The 24,988-nt window shown below is 37.3% G+C and overlaps 1 protein-coding gene across 3 annotated transcripts in view; it reads right to left on the bottom strand.

The window, feature by feature from the left end:
* Positions 1 to 24,988, bottom strand: part of EEA1 (early endosome antigen 1) — a 76,469-nt gene that overhangs the window by 21,548 nt on the left and 29,933 nt on the right. For all 3 annotated transcript variants that reach the window (XM_069854041.1, XM_069854053.1, XM_069854062.1), the window contains 13 exons: positions 24,640 to 24,795; positions 19,051 to 19,167; positions 14,542 to 14,880; positions 10,742 to 10,891; positions 9,621 to 9,740; positions 9,187 to 9,390; positions 8,502 to 8,702; positions 6,972 to 7,085; positions 5,839 to 5,994; positions 3,897 to 4,036; positions 2,956 to 3,286; positions 1,379 to 1,480; positions 263 to 457 (listed from right to left, as the gene is read on the bottom strand). In XM_069854041.1, the coding sequence (XP_069710142.1) occupies positions 263 to 457; positions 1,379 to 1,480; positions 2,956 to 3,286; positions 3,897 to 4,036; positions 5,839 to 5,994; positions 6,972 to 7,085; positions 8,502 to 8,702; positions 9,187 to 9,390; positions 9,621 to 9,740; positions 10,742 to 10,891; positions 14,542 to 14,880; positions 19,051 to 19,167; positions 24,640 to 24,795 (2,325 nt within the window). The remainder of the gene's footprint in view (positions 1 to 262; positions 458 to 1,378; positions 1,481 to 2,955; positions 3,287 to 3,896; positions 4,037 to 5,838; positions 5,995 to 6,971; positions 7,086 to 8,501; positions 8,703 to 9,186; positions 9,391 to 9,620; positions 9,741 to 10,741; positions 10,892 to 14,541; positions 14,881 to 19,050; positions 19,168 to 24,639; positions 24,796 to 24,988) is intronic.

The raw sequence follows: 24,988 nt of genomic DNA, 5'->3' as shown, positions 1-24,988 counted from the left end.
ATTTTTATCACTTTATTGAAATTCATTTCCTACAGAATCCATATCTAAGCCCTGGTTCATTTTACTTTATTATTGTTGTTGATGATGTTGTTTCAATTTCCAACATCATCCAAAGATCTTGTTTCCACATCCTGACCATATAATTTCCAATACCACTACACCAAACAGCTGTTTATCACAAAGGTATTGACATAAAAGTTACAGAGCTGATAAGAGAAATTTACATTAATTTTCTTAAATGAGTAAGAGGAGCCAATCTTACCTTTTCTAAAAGGGCAGTTTTTAATTCAGCTTGCAGTGTCTCACTATGTTTTTTCTTCTGCTCAAAAGATTCCTTTAACTCCCTCAGCTTTCCCTGGAGATGTTGCTCACTTTTTTCTTTCTCTTTCAGAAGACTCTGAACTTCCAGTACTTGTGCTCGTGCTGAATCAAGTTCTATTGACAACTGCTTAGAAATCTGTATTCAAAAATATTAAATAACTGTATATAATTTTAATTTAAATCTCTATTTGTACATGCTTATTTGTACAACTGCCTATTGAACCATGCAGATTTCTAACTAGTAGTTCAAAAAACAAACGCATAATTTCACAGATGAAAAACTGCTCAAAGCTATTAAAGCTGAAGATATATCTTCAGGAAATCAGCTCCCAAAAGACTGCTAGAAGTTGGGGAGAAGCCCTTGATTGTAGGAATCTGAAAGGCTTGCTCTCCTGTATTTTCTTCTAGGTGTCTGTTATTTGCTTCAGCTAGGGACCAGGTCCCAAGCTACACCTTTCTTGTGGTCCAGTATGCCCACCTTTATGTTTTTATAAAGAGCTGTAGACTATTTGCAGCAAACAGTTTCCAAGTTTGCTACTGTTATTTCTTTCACACAGAACCAGACCATCCCACAGTATCACAGCTGCTACTTTCAGCTTCAGAGCTAGGTGGTCCAACATCGGCAAGTAGATTTTGATTTTAAGAGCTACTATAACACATTAAAATCATCTGTTATTACCAATTCCCTACACTTAGACCAGCTGCAGCCTTTTTTCACCACTCAAAACTAAGAGCAAGCAACTTCTCACATAATAAAAAATTATAACATAGTAATACAAAATAACTGTTTCACTAATGAAAATCCTGAAGGGCTAAAATCACCCAATTAAGGTCTGTGGGACACAGAAAGGTAGGTGTAATCCTGTACTTTAATACCTCATAATAACGTCTTGGAAACGTTTAGTATCACCTTCTTTCAGTACCCCAGGCAGGTCACAATTTGAGAACTGCAACCTCTTTACTTCTCATCAGACCCAGCATGTGAGACTGAACATGAATCTTTTAAACATTTATTATTATTGTTTTCTAGATAACTGAAACTAAGTGGACAGCTTACCCCCTCCTTTTTTTCCAGTGAGTTTTTCAATTCATTCCTCTCTTTAGCTACAGACTCTGTTTGTAACTGGAGCTGATGCTTTAGTTCTTGGCAAGACTTTTCCTAAAAAAAACCAGAAGACAAGTATTTCAGTGAGCTTCTAAGACTGGGTACCAGGTATTTTTGCAGAATCTACAAAGCCTTGAAACATAATGCTTTCCTTTTCAGTGAAAAAACTTTCCTTCTCAGCTACAGACATATTTTCAGCAAAAACTTCTCAAAACTTTCACAGTGGTAAAAATAAACTGAAAACAGCCAATATCCTCTACTTAACAAATGCAGACAATGTGCTGAAGAGTTTTTCTGATTAGGGATAGTCTCCTTGTTTGAAGCTGCTGTTGGCAGCCCTTCTCTTTCTCAAAGGGAAGCAGTAGGTTCATCACTTTCCTCAGGATCCAGAATTTCTCGATGTTCTAAAACTCAAAAGCAAGTACATTTGCAGGATTTGTATGCAAATACAACTGCATTTTAAGCCTAAATACTATGCACTTAAGTCAGCAGCAAGCCTCCAAATGACTACAGAATTAGAAGCAGAATCTGATGTCCTATCTCTAAGTCTAAATTGGGCAGAAAATCCTTCAAGTTTTTATGAGAAACAAATATTTAAACAGCAGTAACTAAATAAAGCAAACAAAAAGGCTCAGAAAGGAGAAGGAGTAAAGGGAAAAAGTGTTCTTTTTAACTAGGAGTAGCTTTTTTTTATATTAGAATAAAAGCGGCCATGAACAGGTTCTGGAAAATAGTGACATACAAGACAAGAAGAGAATGAGAAATATACCCCTCCCATGTCTGAAGTAGGGGTGTCAGAGCAACTGTGTAAGAAAATTTATAGAATATGTATTGATCTAGTGCTTAGTCATATTACCAGCAAAGCAAAGGAAGGAAAAAAAATGAATTTCAAGGCTAGTGAGAGTTCACTCTTGTTACCATAACAGGTTGTTCTGGTGCTCTAGCACTTGTTGCTAATCCACCATTTTTGAGACTTCCCTGAAATTCAAATAGTTCCAGTAATCTGATAATACCTTAAGCTAGACTGCTCCCTGAAAGACAGATGATGTTACTTTGCCTGCAGTACACAGCCTTCCAGCACATCCAGAGAAGTGCAGAAGAAGGTTCTATATAAACCTCCTTTCCTCTAGAAAGGAAACTAAATTGGCCTCAGAAAAACATCATCATCTTCAATATGGTGGCACTTTAGCAAAGTGTTTAAAACTGCATTTTGTAATAGCGCTGATGTACTTTAAAAAAAGGGGACATTTCCCAACAAGTTTTTTAACTAGTTGTCTCCACTGGTTTTCTTCACCATATTTAAGGGGTCCTGTTATATGAAATGACTGAAGTTCAGCAGTGCAAATATCCAGACAAAAATATTTAAGGTAGGACACATGCATGAACTGAAAACTGCAATCTGTTTTTCCTTAAGGTCATCAATTTCCATGCATTGTCATTGTATGTACACTGTTTTCAGGAAGATGGCACTGTTATTTCATCACACTGTAAAAACAACAAACTTAAGTCTAATAAAAAAAACTACTAACCATTTCTGCCACAGCTGCTTTTCCTTTTTGTATTTCTTTTTCTAATTCATCCTTTCTTTTTTTGAAGGATTCAGAATTTTTTGAGAGCTTGTCTTTGGCAGCTGTAAGGTCTTTTAATAGAGTATCCTTCTCTAATTTCATTTGTTGCAGCTCTGCTGTTGCTGCTTGCATTTTACAATCTAATTCCTTGAGTTGTTTGCTTGTATCTTGATTTGATTTCTCCAGGTTTTGTTTAAGGATGGCCTTTTCCTCCTCCTGTTTTGAAATCTGCTGTTTCACTTGTTCAAGGGCCTCAGATTTGTTCTGTAAATCCAATTTGGCACTAGCCATCCTGAAAATAAAAAGAGAAAAATAAAGTGGTTTGGTTTTGGTTTTTTTACATTAATTCTTCACAGTTTCTTTTGCATCATTAAATGTTCTTATTATTTACTATATCAACTATAGAACTACTTCAAAGCATAACTTTTTCATCTAGAACATGGGCATTTTGCCTCTCCAGTGTAGACATAACAGAAACTCTAAATACTACTTTAAGATGGATTTTTTCTTCCTCAAGTATTACACCCCTTTGACACTTGTGCATAAATTGCAAATCAGTCTCTGAAAGTTACAGAGCTACAAATATTTAAAGATGGACCTCAGTACATCAAACCATTCAGGTGTTTAGCTGACAACAAGCACAGTGAATAAACTGAAGAAGTGTATTGAATCACAGCCATCAGTGTTTCACGTAAGACAACATGGCAGACGGAGTCTGCATGACGTATAGAGTGAAATAAAACAAGTGTTATATAACTCAGTTCTCACAACAGACGGAACATTACTTTCATATACGATTTTAAGAAGTCACAAGAGAGAAGAACAAAATTTCAACTGTAGTTCAAACCACTCTAGTTTTTACGTCTGACTCTGAAAAGTACTATAACATGGGAAATGCCTACGCTTCTCTTGCTTCTTCAAGTTGTTTACTCAGTTCTGATGTTCGGAGGTCTAATTCTGTAGATTGTTGTCGCTGCTGCTGTAACTCCTGAAGAGTTTGTTCTTTGCTTGCTTTAGCGTCAAGAACATCAGCTTCAAGTTTCTGAGATAGAAAAATAAAAATTTAAGAGTCATTGGAACACAACCTACAAACTAAAAATAGTAATAAATAGCAGAAGTCATATGGTCTGTAAGTAGCACTTATTCTTGAAAGTTTTTATTGTCGAAAGCGGTCACAATTCTCACACAACTTCTACTGATTTCATTAGTTTGCTATTTTATCTTACATTTAGTTCCTGAAAATCTCTTGCTCCACCAGAAGTGAACTATCTTGGTAAAACATTCTGAAATCACCTTTAAATTAAATGCCAAGCAGACATTGCACTGCATAGTAGTAGATGAAATATTGAATCTTTAAAGAGCCTATCTGAAATACCTATACAAAAAAAGGCCACACACAGCACCCAGCTTTGGGGCCAGGTTCTCAGCCACCTCCTGAGTAGTTTCAGAAATTTCAACTGACTGCTGATTCACATATCCCAAGAATTCTGCCATCCTTTATAACAAAAAACAAAGACACAAACTACAGCTGTAAAGAAATCCTGTGCTTGCCTAGAAGAGGCTTTTCTTCTTTTGTATTTACAAGGTACTTATTCATTTTCATGGAGTATAAAGAACAGGATTCTTCAGCAAACAGGCACTGCTTATACTCTCCAGTACACTGGCTTTTTTTACAGGCACTTCGGCTTTCATGCAGTAGCCATAAAACAAAATGGTCAAATTTCTTCAAGAAAATTCCTGAGGGCTTGTTTTTTATTTTTTTAATTTTTTTTTATTTAAAATGCCATGCATTCAACTGGAATAATACCAAAGAATGGTGATGATACCAAGATTTTACACAGAATTGCATTCCTGTTGACCGCATCAACAACTCTGTTCAGTTTCACACTTCAGCTACTAGGAATCTCATAAAATCCTATGCAAGAAAGCACTGTATTCCTCACAAGCCCTTGAGTCTGTTGCTTATTTGTGAAACTGTAGAAAAAGGATGGAAAATATAAACACAAAAACAGGCAGATAAAAAAAGCGTGCAAAAGAAGGGAGAGATGGAAGTACAAAATAATTACACTAATAATGCAAATGTATGACAGCTTTATTTCTCAGTAGCATTGGATTTTAAATTTCATATGAGGGAAACAATTGTCCTTCCCTTTTACAGAACACATAAGCTAGGAAAAACACTGTACTCAGTCTTAAGCATAAAGTCTGCTAATCTCCATCAAAACAGAGAGACAACAGTGCAAAACCAATTCTACATTGCCCCCAAGATTCCTCTGTCATATGGTTTTTATATTTTGTGAATTTTGACAACCAAGAGGACTTAACAAATATAGTACAAAGGTTAAAGCCCAAACTTAAAAGCTCTCAAGCATTCTGACTGATTCATATCCTCAACTGAAAATATTAGTATCTGTAGCCTTTGTAGAAGCCTACTGAAAGACTTTAGAAATAAATTTAACCAGACATGAAATGTTAACTTGGGCTAACCAACGTAACACTTATTCCCTGCAACCACTTGCAAATTTTAAAAGTTCAAACTTGAAGACTCTCATTTCAGTAAGTATTCATGTTCCCACTCATAACACTTTCCAGGTAGCACAAAAGTTGGCAGAAGCACACACACAGGAAAATGACAACATAGTGGCAATGTCCTAAGCCTATCTTCTTAGTGTGATATGCTAGCATGGAAGAAGAGAATTGGATTAAAGGGTGGATCAGGAAACACTAGTGAAAAAGAAAACCTACAAAAGTGGTATTCATATAATCCCTCCCCCATAATTTTAGCACAGCTGTTAGCAGAGCACATTAGTTTCTGTAAGCTGAGATACTATGTTCAATACAAACCTTAAGCTGCCCCTCTAGCTCTTCAGTTTTCTGTTCTAAATAAAGACATTTCTCTTTGTACTCTTTAAGATTGGCTTCCAGTTGAGCACAGTATTCCTGCTTGTCATTCAGCTTAGCTGTAACCTGATCCAACTGAACGCTGACCTTATTTAACTCCTGAAGTAAAATAAAAATACAAGGATCGTTAGTTTTTAAATAACTTCCAAAAATGAATAATGTCACATATGCTTTCAAAGATGTAAAGTGTTCAAATTAAAAAGGAAAATGTTTCCTTTTTATTCTGAAGGGCAGGAAACTGAGCAGAAATGCAAACATGCATAAATTCTTTCTGTTAAACTGACAAAACTACTTTTAAAGCCTCAATATTCCTCTCAAGCTTTACAGGCTGTGGACTAAATCTTAACTAAGGTGTTTTAAGTTATAAACGGAAGAAGAACCATAGGTAATAAATGTGTTAGAACCTGCAGTTAGTACAATAGTAACTAGAAAGTAACATTACAAAACCTTAGAGATAATTTTTGCTGTCTTCATGAAATCAAGCACCAAGGAAGAGGAAAGTCAATACCATGGAAATAGTCAGTTCTCCATACACCAAAGATGGTTTCAAACCATCTTGGTTCAACACTAAACAACACAACTTCTGCAAGAGGCATGAACACATTCACCTAGGAACCACTCTGATGACAGCTACATCAAAGCTTGTTGCTCTCCAACAAAGCTGATTTATTTAATTAATACTTATTTAATAGTTGTAAAATGAGGTCTTCTGATTATAGCCATTAATTACATTAATAACACACTTTAAAACATACAATTTTAACAACAGTCTACAAACTTTTCTTCATAACATACAGGTGAGAATTGAATTATACTCCAACAGGACAGCTCAGATTCTGAACCATAATCCTACAGTAAGGAGTGGATTCCTAAGTAAATTCTTTACACGCTAAAATATATCTGGTCCAGATTATGGTAAAAAGAACTGAATAAGTATCGTATGGTCAACATACCCATAATTATTATTTCAAATGCATATTCACATGTTTATTTAGTTTCTAAACATACTATTCTTAGGTTTTTAAATAGTTTTTTTGGCTAACACAGAAATTTTATGTTTATATGTTGCTTATAACCTGTTGTTTGTCTTGCAGTGCATGCTGGGCAGTGTCCAGATGATTCTGAAGATCTGCTCTTTGAGCAGCTTTTGATGCTTCTGCTGAAAGTAGTAATTCAGTCTTTGCTTTTACCTGAAAGACAATTTTTTTTCACTACATGTATTTTACTGTAGCTTATGTTATTTTTTTTATACTCATCAGTAAGCTTAATGATAATACAAGTTGTTTTCACATTCTAGTTTTAAAAAAAAAAAGGAAGAAAGATTTTTCAGGGTTTAGAAAAATACCAGGATTTAAATCCACAGTTAATTCTTACTTTGACCTAAAAAACCAGAACAACAAACAAATAAATAAAAAAATCACCAACCCCACTCATATATTCCTATTTTTACTTGCTAATGAAGAACAATGGGATAGACCTACAACATACACACCCATGCATACCTTGGTAACTTTAGACTACATGCACACTTAAGGGCCTCCAAAATGTTTAAAAGCAAAAAGAATAAGAAAGAACAAAAATATGCTTCCACGTGCATACTGTCTTCCTCTGCTCCTATTCACCTGCTAGGGATCAATGTCCCTTCCTTCCGGAACACGTGGAAAACAAAACTTAGGAGGTGGGTAGGAATGGTGTTGGTGCAGAGGCAATATTCAGGGTCACCTGCTGTTGTGGTTTACTGGTTTTCTTCCTAAACAGAAATACTGCTTCTCTGAAGACTGTAAGGGAACATTTGCAACAGTCCATAGATTATTCAGTTCTAGCTCTAATGTCTTGCTGAAAAAAGCAGCTCAAATAGTGCAGCAAAACCCAGTAAAAACATCACAAAACTGCATCAGAAGAAGTTCATAGACCTGTTTGGAAACTGAGTAACGCTAATTCAAAAGACATCACAGTGTATTAATCCAACAACAACAGTACTAGCTACTCCAAGTGTATCGATGCAAGAACTTCTGATCAAACGCTCTTTATTCTTTGGCATAGCTGAACATAATTAGTAGCCTTTAGCCTAAATAGCACTTAGCAGTAGGAAAGTGCACATTGAGTCCATTCTGGGAAATTTCCTTGTTAGAAAATTAAAATGACAACAAAGAGACCAGCAGGGTTTGTTTTTGTTTTGTTCTTGACAAAAATCACCAGGACAGGAAATTTCTAAACAACAAAAAGGTCTTAGTGACTCAACAGACTTTCACTCTGGTGCAGAGAATCCAGGACTGATAAGAGCAGGGTTTTGGATGGCTAATCATTACAAATACAACAAGAGATACCTGAGGACAGATTTTCCCAACTCACTTATATACTTTGGGATTTTTTTTAATTAAATAAAACAGCAATACAGACAAAACCAACAAAAAAATCCCAACACCTGCTATTTATTGCTATTCTGAATCACTTACATTTTCCTCAATTTTATTTGCCTTATTCTACTTCATTTGTCTGTTAGCAGAAACACACAGTTTTCTCAAATTGCTTTCTATGTTCTCTGGAGAGAATACAGAAATCACAAGCAGGATTTATAATCACTGGACAGTATAGAGCTCCATTACCTGTACATCAAGTTGTGAAACTTTCTCTTTACTTTCATTTAGCTGACTAGTTAGTTCAGTGACATTTGTTTCCAGGGAAAGCACACGGTCTTGAGCAGCTCTTAGATGTGCCTTTTGCTCCTGTACTTGCTCGTGCAAATTCTCTTGGGCTTGTTTATGACTTTCTGACTGATTCTTCAGCTTCTCTGTTAGCTGAGTTACCTGCAATGAAAAAAAGGAGGTAATAAGAAGACGAGGCTGGAACAGCATGTCCAAGGAAGTCATAAATCTTTCGAATTTTAGTATGTCTTGTCATGGGTTTGGAGACTCAATACTTTTTCTTTTTCTGAACTATTACAGTAAAGATATATTGCACATAGTATCAGAGTTTAAACAGATTATCAGTTAAAAATGGAAGCAAGAGGGATTTGTCAATAGTGGGAATTAAATCCCTTTTTAAAATAAGAGAAACAAACAGGTATACGTATCCATGAAATCACACACTACTAGCATATGTACATAGAAAACATCAAGGAATTTCTTCCCCTATGCTTATAGAAAGCAAGTCACAGTAAGGTCTTTAAAGTAAGTATTAAAGAAATAGCAAAGTACTTACTGATTACTGTCCCATCTGATGAGATAGAAAAAAAGTAAACATGATCAGTATAGAGAATGAGAGAAAAGAAGTAAGTATCCGAATTCTTACCTGTATTTGCAATGCATGGTTTTTCTCTTGAAGCTGGTTAAGAACTGCAGTTTCTCCTTCACCAGCTTGAATTTTTGCATACAAGTCCTCCCTCTCCTTTTCTAGCAGAGAGATGTTTTCTTTGCTTTTTTGAAGCAAAGCCTCAAGATTTTGAATTTTTTGGTCCTTATCTCCAATTTGTCGTAGTACTTGCTCCAAGTCGTTCTAGAAAATCACATAATAGCTTCCTTAGTTATAGGGACCTTAGAAGTTATTCCTAATGCAGGAAACGTTAGATAAATTTGTTAAACACTCTCTGTATATTCTGTTTTAGGCTTACAAGTTTATTTATTGAAACTAGTAATAGAGACGTAAGTAATTTTTTCAGAGAAAACATATTTTAACTAATGACAGCCTGCAATACGTTCTTGCATGAGGATACATAACTACGTTACCTGAGCTTCTCGTAGTTTTGCTGTAGTATTTTGCTGAAGCGTCTGCTGTTCCTGATGCTGCTGTTTTGCCTTATCTAATTGATGTTGCAATTCTGTAGAATTTGCTGCTTTTTCCTTTAGCTGAAAAAAAAACCCCAAAGAAAAAAACAAACCTAAGAACCAAAAAAGACTAATGAGTGAACAAGCACCATTCAGTATGTCAATAGTGCTCTATGTTCACTCCAATGTTAAGATTTTACTCTAAACAAGAATATTTGAAAACTACTATAAAAGTGCGTGATGCTAGTTAAAGAATCAAAATCTAATCAAAACTTTCATTACTATTAATAGATGAGATTCTATATCAAAAATGAGAACTATAAAATGAATATCAGACACATATGCATTTTAGCTCTCAAAAACCTAAATTATAAGAGATTTTTAGTATGTTTTTTCCCAACAGTGGTTAGGATGTAACATGACTGATAATATAGATACCTGTAAAATAACATTATTATTACTACTATTAGCAGTTTTAGTAGCAACTTCAGTTTAGCAATCTCTCCACTTCTATACTGGTCAAGCCTTTGCAAATTAGCTACAGAAAAGCTGTAAAGCTTTAACAACATACCACTCAGATATTTGGCCAGTCCCCACACAGGCAGCAGAAAATCAGCAACATATACAAGATACTCATTGAGAAAAAAAAAAATTAATAAAACAAGTGATTTCTGCCCACCCACTCTATGCAGATTTTTAACTATCAATGATCTGCTGGGCTATGTTCACTTTTTCTTCATGTAGGGCTTTGTCTCACAAAAATATCTACACACAAAAGTTTGTCCTTATGATCTTAGGTGCCTGAAGCCTTTTTTTTTCAGTAGATCTTTAGACAAAGCTCTTAAGTGCAAAAAACTTCCATTCATCTGTAAAGCACCGTGAACATCCATGCATCCAACAAGCATCTGGCCTTACAAAACCTGTAATGCAAATTCTGTTTTGGCAGATTTTGACAATTTTACTGTAAGACTTTAACAGGGTTAGTCAAATAAAATTCTCTTCATAAACTACAACATTGCCACAAGCACACTCAGGCTCCCATCAGAATCACAGCAAATAACAATCTGCTTAGAAGTTCCTACCTGCTCTTCAGCACGTGAAAGTTTTAATTGCAGCTCAGCAACCTGCTGCTCTTTGTCCATCAGTTTCTCACTGGACAGCTGCCTCTGTTCCTTGAGCCGCCCATGTGCTTCCCCCAGCTGGCGCTCTGTTTCTAGAAGTTTACTGTGCAACTGCAAAAAAAAAAGTAATCCATTTTTTCAGCCATTCTTTGCCAACAGTGCTGTATTTTAGAGTCACTTCGGGCAGTGTTTACCAGAAGTTTTCACAACCTGGAATGAAACAACTACATGAGCTCCTGAAGTCATGTATGCACAACATACACTTCAGAAACACAAACTGTGTTAAAGAACAGTATCAACCACACAAGCATGGACAAATGTTCAAAAAAGTATGTCAGAGGGACCCAGAAACATCCTCATTTATCTACAGAAGCCCTTCAACATGAGTTACAGATATTTAAAAGAAACACAAAAAAGGCAATCCTTCAAATATGTAAGGATTATCATGTGAAACAGTGATGCTTAGAGCAATCACATCTTACACTATGCCCACTCTCACTCCTGTAGATCCAGTGTCTGAAGCACCATGCCTTTAACCGCTCCACCGGCTCCCACAATATACTGTTCTGCATTTCCTGACTAGAAAGAGTGTGATTTTTAGCTTGATCTGGCTACATCAATGGCATTCATTCTCTGCAGAGAAGAGCTGCAAGAACCTTCAACAGAGGGTACACAGTAATTTTCGTGGCTTGTATCCAGCACCTCTGAGCAGCAGAGAATAAATAGGGGCATGTGCTTTTCCAGTTGGACAAAAGCCTGCCTTACAATTTTTTTAGTCATCAAAAGCAGTACTGCACCATCTTCAAAGCACAAGGATGGCCTTTTACAATTCACTATCAAAGGGTCTCTCAAAAAAATCAGGTTTTCAAAGCAAAAAGAGGGAATGAATCAGTTCTTGCAGCACAGCAAGAACTTTCCTACAGGTGCCAGGATGAATGAAGCTTGCTTCCCTATGAATTTATATCCAAGACCCTTGAACCATTTGCTTTTTAACTCCAGGTTCTCCCTTCAATATCCCTAAACCTTTCTTACACTCTCCTCAAATCTCTATGAATATCCAAACAAAAGGCAGCATGATCTTCCTGCTCACTGTAAGCTACCACATGTTGACAAACTGTCTGCCTAGCAGGAGAGAAAAAGGAACAGTGGTTTTGATAACGTTAAATCTTGCCCACAGGCATTGAAGGGGTGAGGAATGAACATAAGTCTCCTTCCTTTACCCAGCTGTCCGTTTCCACAAGCTTTTAACGCTGAACCACCTAATGCTGAAGACCTTTGGGCCATCTGTCAAAATTCAGCTGAAGATAACAATGCAAAGATAACAGGCAACAGAGAAAAGGAAGCAAATATATCTATGCTTTATTTTCTTAAAGAAGCAGGCTAAACTATTTGTTTATATGTCCACAATCACAAAAGCTGTGAATAAAATGCTGTTCAGCATATGGCCAAGATTCTGACTGCTAGGTTTGACTGCACAGTGAAGAGAGAGGTAGGAGAAGAGGGAAGACAGGATGAAGAAAGAGGCCATAATCTCTCCTCCAGTAATCAAGAACATTCGTCTTTTTCCACAAGAATCACTAAATTATTAATACTTCCTACTCACTAAGAATATGAACAGGAGCTTGAGGACAAAAATATCATGAAGAAAGGGTGCTTCATTTTCTTACCTCAAAAATCATTCCTGAAAACGCCCTCTCAAGCTGAAGCCAGATTTCAGCTCAACCTCTTGGTTCAAGCTTCTGGAGCTTGCAAACATGTTGCCTAGGCAGACTGACACAGTTTTACCAAGTGAAGATTCCTAAGCAGATAATTAATGTAATTATCTCCCCTTTCCAAAATAAACGAGACACATACAGCTTGTAACTTAATCTATTTCAGATTTGACAAAGGTTTGAAAATTGAGAAACACTCACTTTAAAATGATAAAGCTTTAGCGAGAGATTAATCTGAAGTATGTCATACTAACAAAACCAGATTATTTTGCCATCTTAGGACTGGACACAATTCCTAACGCACAAATATTTCTCCAGTCTAACACACTGCCCTCCAAGACACTGGCTCAAACAGAGTTCAACCAGCCTCAGATGTCAGTATACTTGATGTTATAGGAAAGTCCTGCTTCTATAACTCATGAGACTCAGCAGAACAATACATAAATGGTGGGGGGAACGTATGCTATGAGCGTTCTCACAGCTGACAGCAAAATAAAGAGAAGTCATTTGTGGAGAGACACAAAGCAAGCAATATTAAGACTTCATATTATCCCTGTTCTTCACAAGTATTCCCTACAGTACTCAGTACTGAATTTCGAAGCAATTCAAGCATTGTTCAGTTCAAATGTAAAACAAAGATTCATTTTCCTCATATTTCCTATAGAACAGTAGAATTACTACTAGAAGTGAAACTATTTCTGATAGTCTTCCTGAATTTGTTTTTCTCATAACATGAATTCATTATAGATTCACCAACCTTACTGAACCAGAATAAGTAACCTTGCTAACTTCTTAGGATTTGCCTGTTAACATATTTGTCATGGAAACTCAATATTCTGGGTTGCTCACTCATTTGACAATACTTACCTTATTTCAGGGAATGCATCAACAAAAAAGTTATGGGAAAGAATTGCAGTATGAAAGAAGAGTTCATTTAACACTGTGAGAGAAAAAGAGTGGACAAAACCCCTCTCTCAGATCAGCAAAAGCCTTTTTTTATTCACATACACACAAAAAAAATCAGAGAAATCATAGAATAACCAGGTTGGAAGAGACCCACCGGATCATCGAGTCCAACCATTCCTATCAAACACTAAACCGTGCCCCTTAGCACCTCGTCCACCCGTGCCTTAAACACCTCCCAGGGAAGGTGACTCAACCACCTCCCTGGGCAGCCTCTGCCAGTGCCCAATGACCCTTTCTGTGAAAAATTTTTTCCTAACGTCCAGCCTAAAAATCCCCTGGCAGAGCTTGAGGCCATTCCCTCTCGCCCTGTCCCCTGTCACTTGGGAGAAGAGGCCAGCTCCCTCCTCTCTACAACCTCCTTTCAGGTAGTTATAGAGAGCAATGAGGTCTCCCCTCAGCCTCCTCTTCTCCAGGGCTAAACAACCCCAGCTCTCTCAGCCATTCCTCATAAGGCCTGTTCTCCAGCCCCTTCACCAGCTTCATTGCTCTTCTCTGGACTCTCTCCAGAGCCTCAAAGAAGCTACAAAGTTTATGTTCATTCAAGCTTAATCTTCAAAACTGAAAGTATAAAGATAGTTTTACAGAAAAGTCTCAGACAGAACAGAATTAGTAAGATGTTGCCCTCTCAGAAAAAGTGGAATTATTCTACAGATAAGCAGATATTACACTAGCCTTCCCAGAAATAAAAATGTGAAGAGTTGTTATAACAACAGACCTTGCTGAGTTTGATTGTGACACAGGGGCTACAACTACATTCATTTGCCCCTATTAAAAAGATTCAGATGTAACAAGATACAAATACCAAAGAGCTTCCGCACTCTTACGCAGCATCTTCTTTTCGCCTGTTCTGTTCTTTACTTCTCTAAAGGGAAGAAAAGATTGATTGTATTTCATTCTCCACAGTGTTAGGAACAATGCTTCACATTTATTCAAATACCTGCAAGCTTTATATTTATTCAATAACTGGTTAGTTACTCTCTTTCGTTATGGAAATATGTACGCATGCACAGTTTAAAAAACCCTAATGGGATGGCTTAAGGAAGCATCCTAATAGGGTGGTCTAGGAGGTTTAAGGAACCTTACCTGACTGAGCTCACTTTGGAGCTGCAGGCCATGCTGTTCCTTTTCCTCCTTCTGCTGCTGGAGCTGTTTACATTCCGATTTGAGATGCTGGTATTTCGTCTCTACTTCGGACAACTCTTCTTTAAGTTTGTGGCTTGCTTCCCCCTTCTCACCTAGCTCTGTCTGTAATCTCTGTATCGAGGCTTCAGATGCAGACAGCTTTGCCTGAAGCTGTTGGCAGTCCAGGTCCTTCTGATGAAAGCTTGCCTGCACATTCTTCTTACTCATAGACACTTCATTCAGTTTTTCTTCTAGCTGTGTGTAGTCCTGCTCTTTCTTCAGCAGCTTCTCAGTCAGACTCTATGAGTTACACAGCAAGTTGTAAGACAGAGAGTTACACAGCAAGTCAACTGCAATTCTGCTTACAGTTTCTTAAATGCATTATTCAAATTTCTTATTGAGGGTTGATCCTGAATGGTGGAGAAATTGCTTCGAGACATTGTTAAAAGAAATAATGATTTTGTATTACACCAGTTAATTCTGGATCCCACACAGCCCAGTTTCAACTGGAAATACTGTTTTTTACATTCTCACATAAATCCACTTCCTCTTACTGAGAACATCACACAAACTCTGTTGTTCTATCCTGAAGACCAATTTGCTTTCCCTGAATGTTCAGATTCTAGGTTATTACAACCACATTTGCTTGGAGAAAAGTTGAAACAGTAATGTGATTTATTAGTATACAGAAAAAGTTTCAAGTATCACTGTTCTTCCTACAGTTCCCTAAGCAACAATATTTATGGTTTAATTCCAGCCTAATCCTGTGCAGGCATCAAGCTGGCCATTTTTAGAAGTATCCTAATTTTCTCCTAGCACTATATTTACAGCATGACCTGCTACCCAAACCAGGGAAGAGAACCTGTGAAAACCAATAAAATCTCTGATGTTGATAAATCACAGAATGAAACACTCACAATTTAATCTTCATTTTAGAAGATTATGAATTTCCATATTAATTCATACCATCTAATTTTCTTGCAAACAAATCAGCTCAAAAAGGATAGTTGCTTTGAGTTTGAAAACACTAAAAATTGGGATTTCCGAAAGGAAAGAAACATTGCTGAGTGTCAGATTTTTCTTACCACATCAACAACAGTAAATATTGCAGGGTCTAGGGTCATACTAACAAATTTACATACTGAGAGAAATACTGAAAAAAAAAATTATTTACAGATAATCTTCAGCTATTACATAGTTCTTTTTATCAAATTTCATGAACTAAACTAAACTATACACAGTTAGAAATTAAATATCATAATGGACAAGATATAATTCCAGAAAGTTTAGGTTTCCCACCCCAGCTTAGCAGAGACATTAACTAGAATTTCAGAAATCTCAAAGTAGGATGAACAAAGCCTTGAGAACCATATAAATTTTCCACTGGAACTTTCTGAAGCACAGAAATACAGTTGCAGGGAGGCCTTGGCCATCATCCAACCCAGGTAATCCATTCCATCTTCTTGAAATGTACCAGCAGGTTCCATTTATTGCAGCATCTTACTGATATCTACCTGAGAGGAGTGTTACTATGCACACCTTTGAAATGCTTGCATTCTTCCTGCAGTTTCACTGACTACTATATTCTCTAGTGAAACTTTCAATTAAAATAAGGAAAAATAAAGAAGACTACTAGCACATCAGCCTGAAAAAAATGCCAACACTGAGGTCAGTCTTATGTATCAAAACTTCAGACTGTTCTGCAACTTTAGAATAACACCATTTCAAAGATAAGATAGATAGTGCTGCAATTCTAGCTATGCCGGGCATCTTAAAAGCACACTTCTGCACAGTATCCAGGGATGAAACCTGCATTGCCAGAAGAGAAAGCTGTGAAACTATTTGAATAAGTTGAATAGTTTTGTTCTTTACAGATTTAAACAAATCATGACTATATGGGTCATTATAAACCACATACAGACACTCCTATTTTACAGGTGTTATTAAAAAAAAGAGAATAAACCATTAAAAAAAGAGGTTACAAAATGAGCAGTCTTTCAAATGACAACTCTAGCAGTCCAGCAACCCATGTGAGAATAAATATAATAAATGCCCTACATGTCCATTTAAAAAATATATATACTTTCTAAAGCATAAAACCGAGCAAGAAATGAGCAAAATATTTTGAAATGCTCTTGACAAATAAAACAACTTGTTGCTGTTACAGGTATGCATAATTTTTTATATATGCATATATAAAATGCAGGAATAGAGCATGCACTCAGGTTAGGTGTCACCTTTATCCTCCTGGAGTCAATGGCAAGGCTCCCACCACTTTTAGAAAAGTTATCACCATCAGAATATAAAATAAAGTTGTGATTCCCTTTTCATTAAAGGGAAATGGACAGGCAGGATCATTAGCACTAATATTGAATCACGTTCCCGAAATATGAACACACTACAGCACCTTTTTCATCCCAGCTGGTCATGTTAGAGCTAAGGTGTTAATAGCAGTACTACTTCATAACTAGATCTACATGTCACATGTGTAACACCTATGACCTACTTTGTGAAGAGTCAGTGTAAGGCACTAACCTAAATTTTAAAAGTAAAGTTTGGGGGGAAGACAGAGAAACAGCTAACACTGTCCTGAAGCAGATTCAGACTGTGAGAAACTTTCAGGAATGCTATGTAAAATGAAAAAGAAGCCAAGCCTCTTCACCATCACCTCACAAACTATCCAAAAGAACAGCCAAGAGCAGCAAAGCTTCTTCACCATCACCTCACAAGCTATCCAAAGGACAGCCAAGAGCAGCAGCTACACATTTGGAGATGCTGCTTCACATTCTGTATCACTCTTCTCTCTTGCTCCTCAGTCTTATGATCAACACAGCAATGAATATCTGTGGTTAAAACCACTGCCCCTGACAGCTGAATACCTTCTGTTGTCACGAATGGCCAGACAGAGCCACAAACACCTGCTGCTGCTTTCAGGAGAGAAGAGCTGACTTTGCCCAACCACCTGCTACCTCTGGGCATGACTGAAGCCCACAAGCAGACTTGAGGCCTCAGAGCTGCCAAGCTATGGTCATTCAGATTACATCAATGGACCCAGCAGTGTTTCCTGTTTGGATGCACGCACCAGCTGCATCCCAGATTTATAAAGGGATACGTGAGCATATACTTGCCGCCTCACTTCCCTGAGCCTTCATTTCCACAGAAAAGAAAAAAAGAATAACAGTATGTTCCAGCACTCAACAGAGACCTGAGCCTTCAGCACTCAAAGAGCCCTGAGCTTTCAACACTCACAAGATACAAGAGGGAATATCACACTGATCCCCTCTTTCGTAATTGCTCCATGGATAAAGACATGTAATACATGTTAGTAGCAACAGTGGCCAGATATTAAAGAATAAACTGTATGATCACTACCAAATTTCAGAATAGTTATGTCAGTAAAAGTCTGGAAACTAAGTATTCTTTCCTGTAGATAATGCATCACAATTTTCCTGAAAGAAAACAAATAAAAACCTCCACATGCAATGGGTTTGAAATTACAAGTCTCATACTTCAGGGAACAGATTTTTTTTTCACTCCATATTGTTAATGGAATAGCAATATACTCAGGCAAGGGGTCTATACAGTATAGCAATAATTTTGCTAAAAGTTTGGTTCAGTTTTGCTGGTCTGTGGAAAATTACAGCACAATTCTCATCTCAGTTCTGCACCTGATTTAATGAGCCAAACCAAGAGTCATCCTACTAAAGGCAAGTTTTATTTACCAGATTTTAATTGCACCTTTTTATATTATTTGAAAGTGCTGCTTTATTATTAGATGGCATTAAATACACACTGTTTGGTCTCTGTCCCTTCCTATTCTCCAAGATTGACAAGGTTGCTGATAAATACACATATGTAATGTGTATAGTTCATACACAGTGTTACATATACACGCAACAAAAAGCACCATCCATCTTTCTCCTTGTCTCCTTTCCTCCCTTACCTCCATTTATTACCACAGAACACTTGCTTTCTTAACACAAATAAAAAACACAGCAAGATGAAGGGGTTTTTTACAGAAGTTCTCAGGGAATACTTGTAAGCTGAGAAGCTTTTGGAGTTTATTTCCATTTTCTACCATTCGTAACTCTAATAAAAGGCCAGAAAATATGACTGGATTACAATCTGAAAGATAAGGAACTGGAAGACCAATGAAGAGAGCTTAAAATGTCTTCTGAACTATGATTTTTAGGCAAACATTGTAATATTTCAAAGGGTACTGCTTTTTTTCTTTTAATGTGTGAGATGGTAGTACTGCTTAATGACGGGTAAGCATAAACTGCAGCAATTAGAAATCTGCAGTCATAACAACATATTGACAATCGTTAAAATACAGTGTCTGCTTGTACATTACAATGTCCTTTGTGTTAAGTAAAAACCCTGCAACACTTTGGCCCTTCCAAAGGCAACGTGCACTGTGTCTCCATTTTAATGTGAACTGACAAGCACAGAAAATAACAGTATTCTCACCTGGTTCTTCTGTTCTAGCTCTTTGACTGAACTTTGAAGTTTTTGCAGCTCCTGAATATACACAGCTACCTCCTGTGGTCCTTTGGCAAGTTCAGCTCTCAATTGGTTAATGGTAGCCTGAACAGACAAACAGAAAAATCCACATTTAAAACGAAGCTTTGCATGTATAAGTCAAACAAAAGTAAAATGTCTGGTAGCAAAACAAAAAACATCTTGAGAACAAATAACTAGCTTAAGAAAAGTCACCCGCAAACTCATTTCAGAGCACCATGAGCTACAGAAATACCACTGAGCATCGCCTGTCAGCTGATATTCATTTATGTCCTGTTTCAGAAGACATAAATATGCCCCAGTCCAATAGAAAAAGCCCAGTTCAGCCCACAATCGATGAAAATCACAATAGATTATCCATTAATCGTTACCACAGGTCTAGCTCAAGGCGAAGCCCTTCCAGGTCATTGCATCTACATGGCCAAAAGCTTTGTCTCCCTCATAAGGGAAATGTACCGGAAAAGGTTCTAGAAGCAAGTCTGGCATCTAATGCAAACTTGTTGTGTGAATTTTGGACACATCAACCCTGCAGGTCAGCATAATAAGGGTAACAACACTACCCCATTAAACAGGATTAGTACATAACAGACTATATCAATGACTGTACAGTATTTGAACACCTTAATGAAAGCAAACAAAAAAAAGCACTTTAAATGGGTAACAATGGCTGCCCTAAAGCATGCTGTGTATGAATGCACCCACTTTGAGTACACAATATAACAGCCATATTTTAAAGAAATTTTCTTTCCTATTGTTCTCATAAACACAGATTTCAGCACAGAAATATAAATGCTGAATTCAAGAATTAACTAAAGTAGTAGAACAGAAGCCATAGACAATAAACAGGCATTTACAAGCTTCCTACAGAAAAAAGGATGACCAAACAACATATGAACATATTATATGACTACACAGCGTTATTAATTCTGACTTTCTGTAATGCTTTACATTATTAGGATCACAATTTACATGCATAAAGATATTCAATAAGCCTGTCCCAGGCTTTCATTCTTAACATGGAAATCCACCATGGAAGAATATTCTTTCCTGATTTGTCTGTCCTGATGCTCTGTATGAATAACAAACCAATAAGCAAAGCAGAACACATCTGTTTAATAACCTCTTGGTATCTTGATAAAACTGAAATCTACTCTAAGAGCAAGAAAGCTTTCAAAAAAATTTACCTCAAATTGAAATGTCTCCATTAGAAAGCAGAAAAAATAAAACGGATGGATGAAAGATGGAAACAAGCAGTCACAAAAGCTGTTAGTAGACAACACTTCCTCAAACTTGTTTTCAAATATTCCAGTGGTTTTAACGCCTTTGCTTAGTAGGAAAAAAACAGTCCTGGCTTTATTAAATTTACCCACAATTTAATCTACAAATCTTGTTTAATTCTGTGAGCACTCAAGTCAACAACCAAATTCAGGCCCTGTATTTTAAGAAGCTACTGAAACAAACGCCAATCTGCAGGGATTCATAGAAATGCTTTGCTCCACAGCAGTGCAGCTGTTTTCATAATGTGTTTATTATGCAGGGCTCACTATCGCGAGAAACTAAATAGAGTATCGAAGAATCAACATTCATCTGAGATTTCTAGACATCAGAGTTTCAGGTGCAACACTGAAATAAGGCATAAACAGACAACAAATAGAGAAAGGACAACAATGAATACATTTAGGTAACAATCAATGAATACATTTAGGCAACAAACAATGAATAGATTTGGGCAACAATTGTAGATTTCCACCATTCTTCACATCACTCCCCTGCAACATATGAAGATGTTCACATAGGATCAAGATGATCTTTGTTATTCTCTTCACCCACACCATAAATTTAAGTTTTTTCAAAGACATGTCACTTTCGAGACCAATATTAATATACGCCTCCTCAGTCAATAAAATAGCCAAGGATGGCCTAACATTAGGCCATCATTTTACACCTTGAGGCATTCTTAAAGAGCAAAGCTGAGAGGAAACATGGCCAAAACTTTATGGCCAGAACTATACCCATTCTGCCAATGAAGGACCTCAATTTCTTGTTTTCTTAGGGTTCATACTTTCTGCAATTTTTTTTTTTTTAAGAAAATTAGCAAAGTTTTCACCACTATGACTTTGATTAATTTTTTTTTAAGAAGTCTGATATTTCACTTTACATTGAAAGAAACGCTTTTATTTTAAACATGCCTTGGGCTGTTGTTGCCATATGCTGGAATTAAGCAGAGGAAGTGGTAACACCTCTGAGAAGAACCAAACTGCAGCTGCTACCGTGTTCTGCCACACAGCAGCTCAGTCTTCTGTGGTTGATGATATTACACAGACATCTGATAGTACTCTAATTGCTGCAATGTCATTTGTATTAGTTCCATACATCTAAGACTTCTTACATGAACACATAGTAACAGCTACGGGCATCACGCAGCCTTTTCCCCCATCTGCTGTTACTTCCAGGAGGACTGCAAAAATCTTCATTTGCCTTTTTTCTTGTTAAAGGCTGCACTTGAAAGCTACATTTTACAATGCCTAATTATGTCATAGTTTAAATATATCTAGTTAGAAGGAACAGGAGCAATTCATGCTTCTGTGACAAGGTTTTAAGACGAAAGATTTTTGTTACAGCCATGTCACTATATCATTTCATCTTAACATGAAAACTAAATATCCTAAACCACAAAGGACTACAGAGACAGTATTTTGAAATGAAATTTAAATTCTGCAGCATAGTTGTGGGATCTCACAGTTAAAAACAAATTACAATCATGCAGCAACTTACATGGCCACCTAACCACATTATATCCATAACTCCAACTGTGATATTCCTTTTTCTACATCCGATGAAGCTTTTAGTATACATAATTTTAACTTGAAAACAATGGTAGATTCATGTTTAATACGATACTGCAGCCTTGTACAACTCCTGGAGCTCAACATATCTGCTGGGGAGCGAGGCAGGAGGGAAAGCCCCAAGGAGTTTAGAATAATGCCAGGCAGCCCTTCTCTAAAGCTCTGCAGTTCAAACAAAGACAGTTAAAACAGCAGTTCTGAAATCTAGGGCACATGAAACCTCAAAATAACAAGATGTCAGGAATCCTTCACATCCACAAATCTCAACAGAACAGAGGATACTAGGAGTCCTACAGAAACTCTAGCTGTTTCCCCATGTAAGCTGGAGAATTCTGCAAGGATCCCACTTCACTAGGGAGTACAGCTCAGAGTTAACAAGTTTTGCTGGCATTGCATTGGTGAGGTATAGTAAAAAAGGGAGAGGTCAAAACTGAAAATTCTCTAACACAGCTGAAAGTCTTCGTTGATGATTGTTATACTGCGAAGTCATCCATGAGTAGAACTATACCAACCAAGCAACTACTGGAATACAAAAACACCCAGCAAAATATTTCTTCTGCAGGTATGGATTCACCAACTCCTCAGTAGAATAAATTACAGCTACACAAAAGCCTTTTTGGCAATACTGTATTTCTATTAGGATTCCCTGCCATGATATCTGTTAGCAATTTCCCTCACTGTCATGGTAAACAATATCAAACAGGCTTTAGCCAGGAGGGTTCTGAGACAGCTTGAGGAATAAGGTTCCCTCTTAAAGATCCAAGTCAGAGCTGTTGCATTCCCTTTTTTCCATCTTGCATGGAAACAGAAGCATTCACTAGTGTAAAAGCAGAGGAACCAAAAAAGCTGAATATTTGCTACAGAAAGGGCAGTTAGCTTTGCTTCCTTGAATACAAGAGTTATCATCAAGTCTATATGTAAGAACAACAAAAAATGGACAAATCTTTTCAAATCTCCATTGGTAATTTAAAACTCCTTCCACTGAGTCAGCCAAAGCAGGGCAACCTTCACAAAGTATACTTTTGAAGAAACCAGCATATTCTGCAAGTGGATACCAAGGTCGTTTTTAAAATGCAATGAATTTTAAAGGTTCAAATCCAGGAGGGCAACTAACATGAGAAAAACAGATTTTATTTTCTATTATACTTTAGACTGCAATAACAAAGAGAGTAAAAATAAAGTGCTGTTGCCTGGAAACAGATTACAGGTGACATCCTGACATCTTGACCTTAAGACATGGTGAGGCCTGGTAGTCACTCGTGTTCTGCTCCAGTGGATGACAGGCAACACTTGGAGGCCTTTGAGGGGGAGTCTGGGGCATGGGGGATACATATGCAGAACAGATTTGAACCTTAGACACAGAATAGTTCTATATTAATAGGTGCAAAAAGGCTTCCCATTTGACAGCAAAAACTGGAGAAATGAAAAATTAAAACTTGTTTTAATAAAACATCCCTTGGGATTTCTGAATCTTGTGCAAGTTCACAAATAAAATATCTTATAAGAATATTCAAGTTACTATCTACTTTGCAATAACCATTTCTTTTTAACATCTATTTGCAAACACATCAACTCACATACTAACCAAACCCATCATTTTCAGTAACATCTGCTTTTATCCACATGTAGCTCAATAAGGGACGAAATCAATCCCCCAGGTTCAGTACATGATGGGGGATGATGTGATTGAAAGATGCCCTGCAGAGAAGGAACTGGGGGTGGTGGTTGATGAGAAGCTTGACATGAGCCAGCAATATGCACTCACAGCCCAGAAGGCCAAACGTATCCTGGGCTGCATCAAAAGAAGCGTGACCAGCAGGTCAAGGGAGGTCATTCTGCCCCTCTTCTCCTCTCTAGTGAGACTTCACCTGGAGTATTGTGTCCAGTTCTGGAATCCTCAACATAAGAAGGATATGGAACCATTGGAATGAGTCCAGAGGAGGGCTACAAAGATGATCTGAGGGCTGGAGCACCTCCCATACGAGGACAGGCTGAGATAGTTGGGCTTGTTCAGCCTGGAGAAGAGAAGGCTCCAAGAAGACCTTCTAGCGATCTTCCAGTACCTGAAGGGGCTACAAGAAAGCTGCAGAGGGACTGTTTACAAAGGCTTGAGGTGATAGGACTAGGGGCAATGAGTATAAACTGGAGAGAGGCAGATTTAGACTAGACATTAGGAAGAACTTCTTCACTGTGAGAGTGGTGAGGCACTGTCACAGGTTGCCCAGGGAAGCTGTGGCTGCCCCAGCCCTGGAGGTGTTCAAGGCCAGGTTGGATGGGGCCTTGGGCAGCCTGGTCTGGTGGGAAGTGTCCCTGCCCAGGGCAGGGGTGTGGAACTAGATGATCTTTGAGGTCCCTTCCAACTCAAACTATTCTATGATTCTAGGTATTGTTCTATTTCTCTCTCACAACAGAAAGAGTACAGTTCCGCCAGGCAATTTTTGTCTCTCCTATTGGGCCGTTGTAATAACTCACAATGCCAAGGTAGGATTTTGCAATGAAAAACATGCGGGTTCTTGGGAGCTAAATATTGACAGAATTACCCAATTTACTGTAATAAATAAATGTGTCTGTTAGATAAGTTATACGATTCTGTTAAGAAAGAAGCTTTTTCATTATGATGAATTAATATATTTCACTTTCATATGAAAATCACTGCAAAGCTAACACACACATGTTTAGGTATAACTACTACCTCTGAATTAGCCTGCTCTGCCTGCAAATGCTTGCACTCGTCTTTAAGCTTTTCAGATTCTCTCTCACGTTCCAGCGTCATTTTGTCCATCAGAGTCTGAACTTGGACCAGCTCCTTTTTCAGGACAGCCACATCTTCCACACCAGGCCTTTGTAGCTGAAAAGTAGAAGAGTAGAAATAAGCAACACACTGTTGACAGATGTACTTCCACCATCCATGTCATCTCTAGAAGTCTTTGAAATCATCAATTTATAAACAAAGCAACATACACAATATTACACCTATGGGAAAGGAAAAGAACTAAAAAAAGAAAAATCAACACCACCCATAGCAAAATATGTATAATTCC

This window comes from Phaenicophaeus curvirostris, chromosome 1 (assembly GCF_032191515.1).
Source record: "Phaenicophaeus curvirostris isolate KB17595 chromosome 1, BPBGC_Pcur_1.0, whole genome shotgun sequence".
Lineage (NCBI taxonomy): Eukaryota > Metazoa > Chordata > Aves > Cuculiformes > Cuculidae > Phaenicophaeus > Phaenicophaeus curvirostris.
This window is presented reverse-complemented; position numbering and strand designations above follow the sequence as displayed.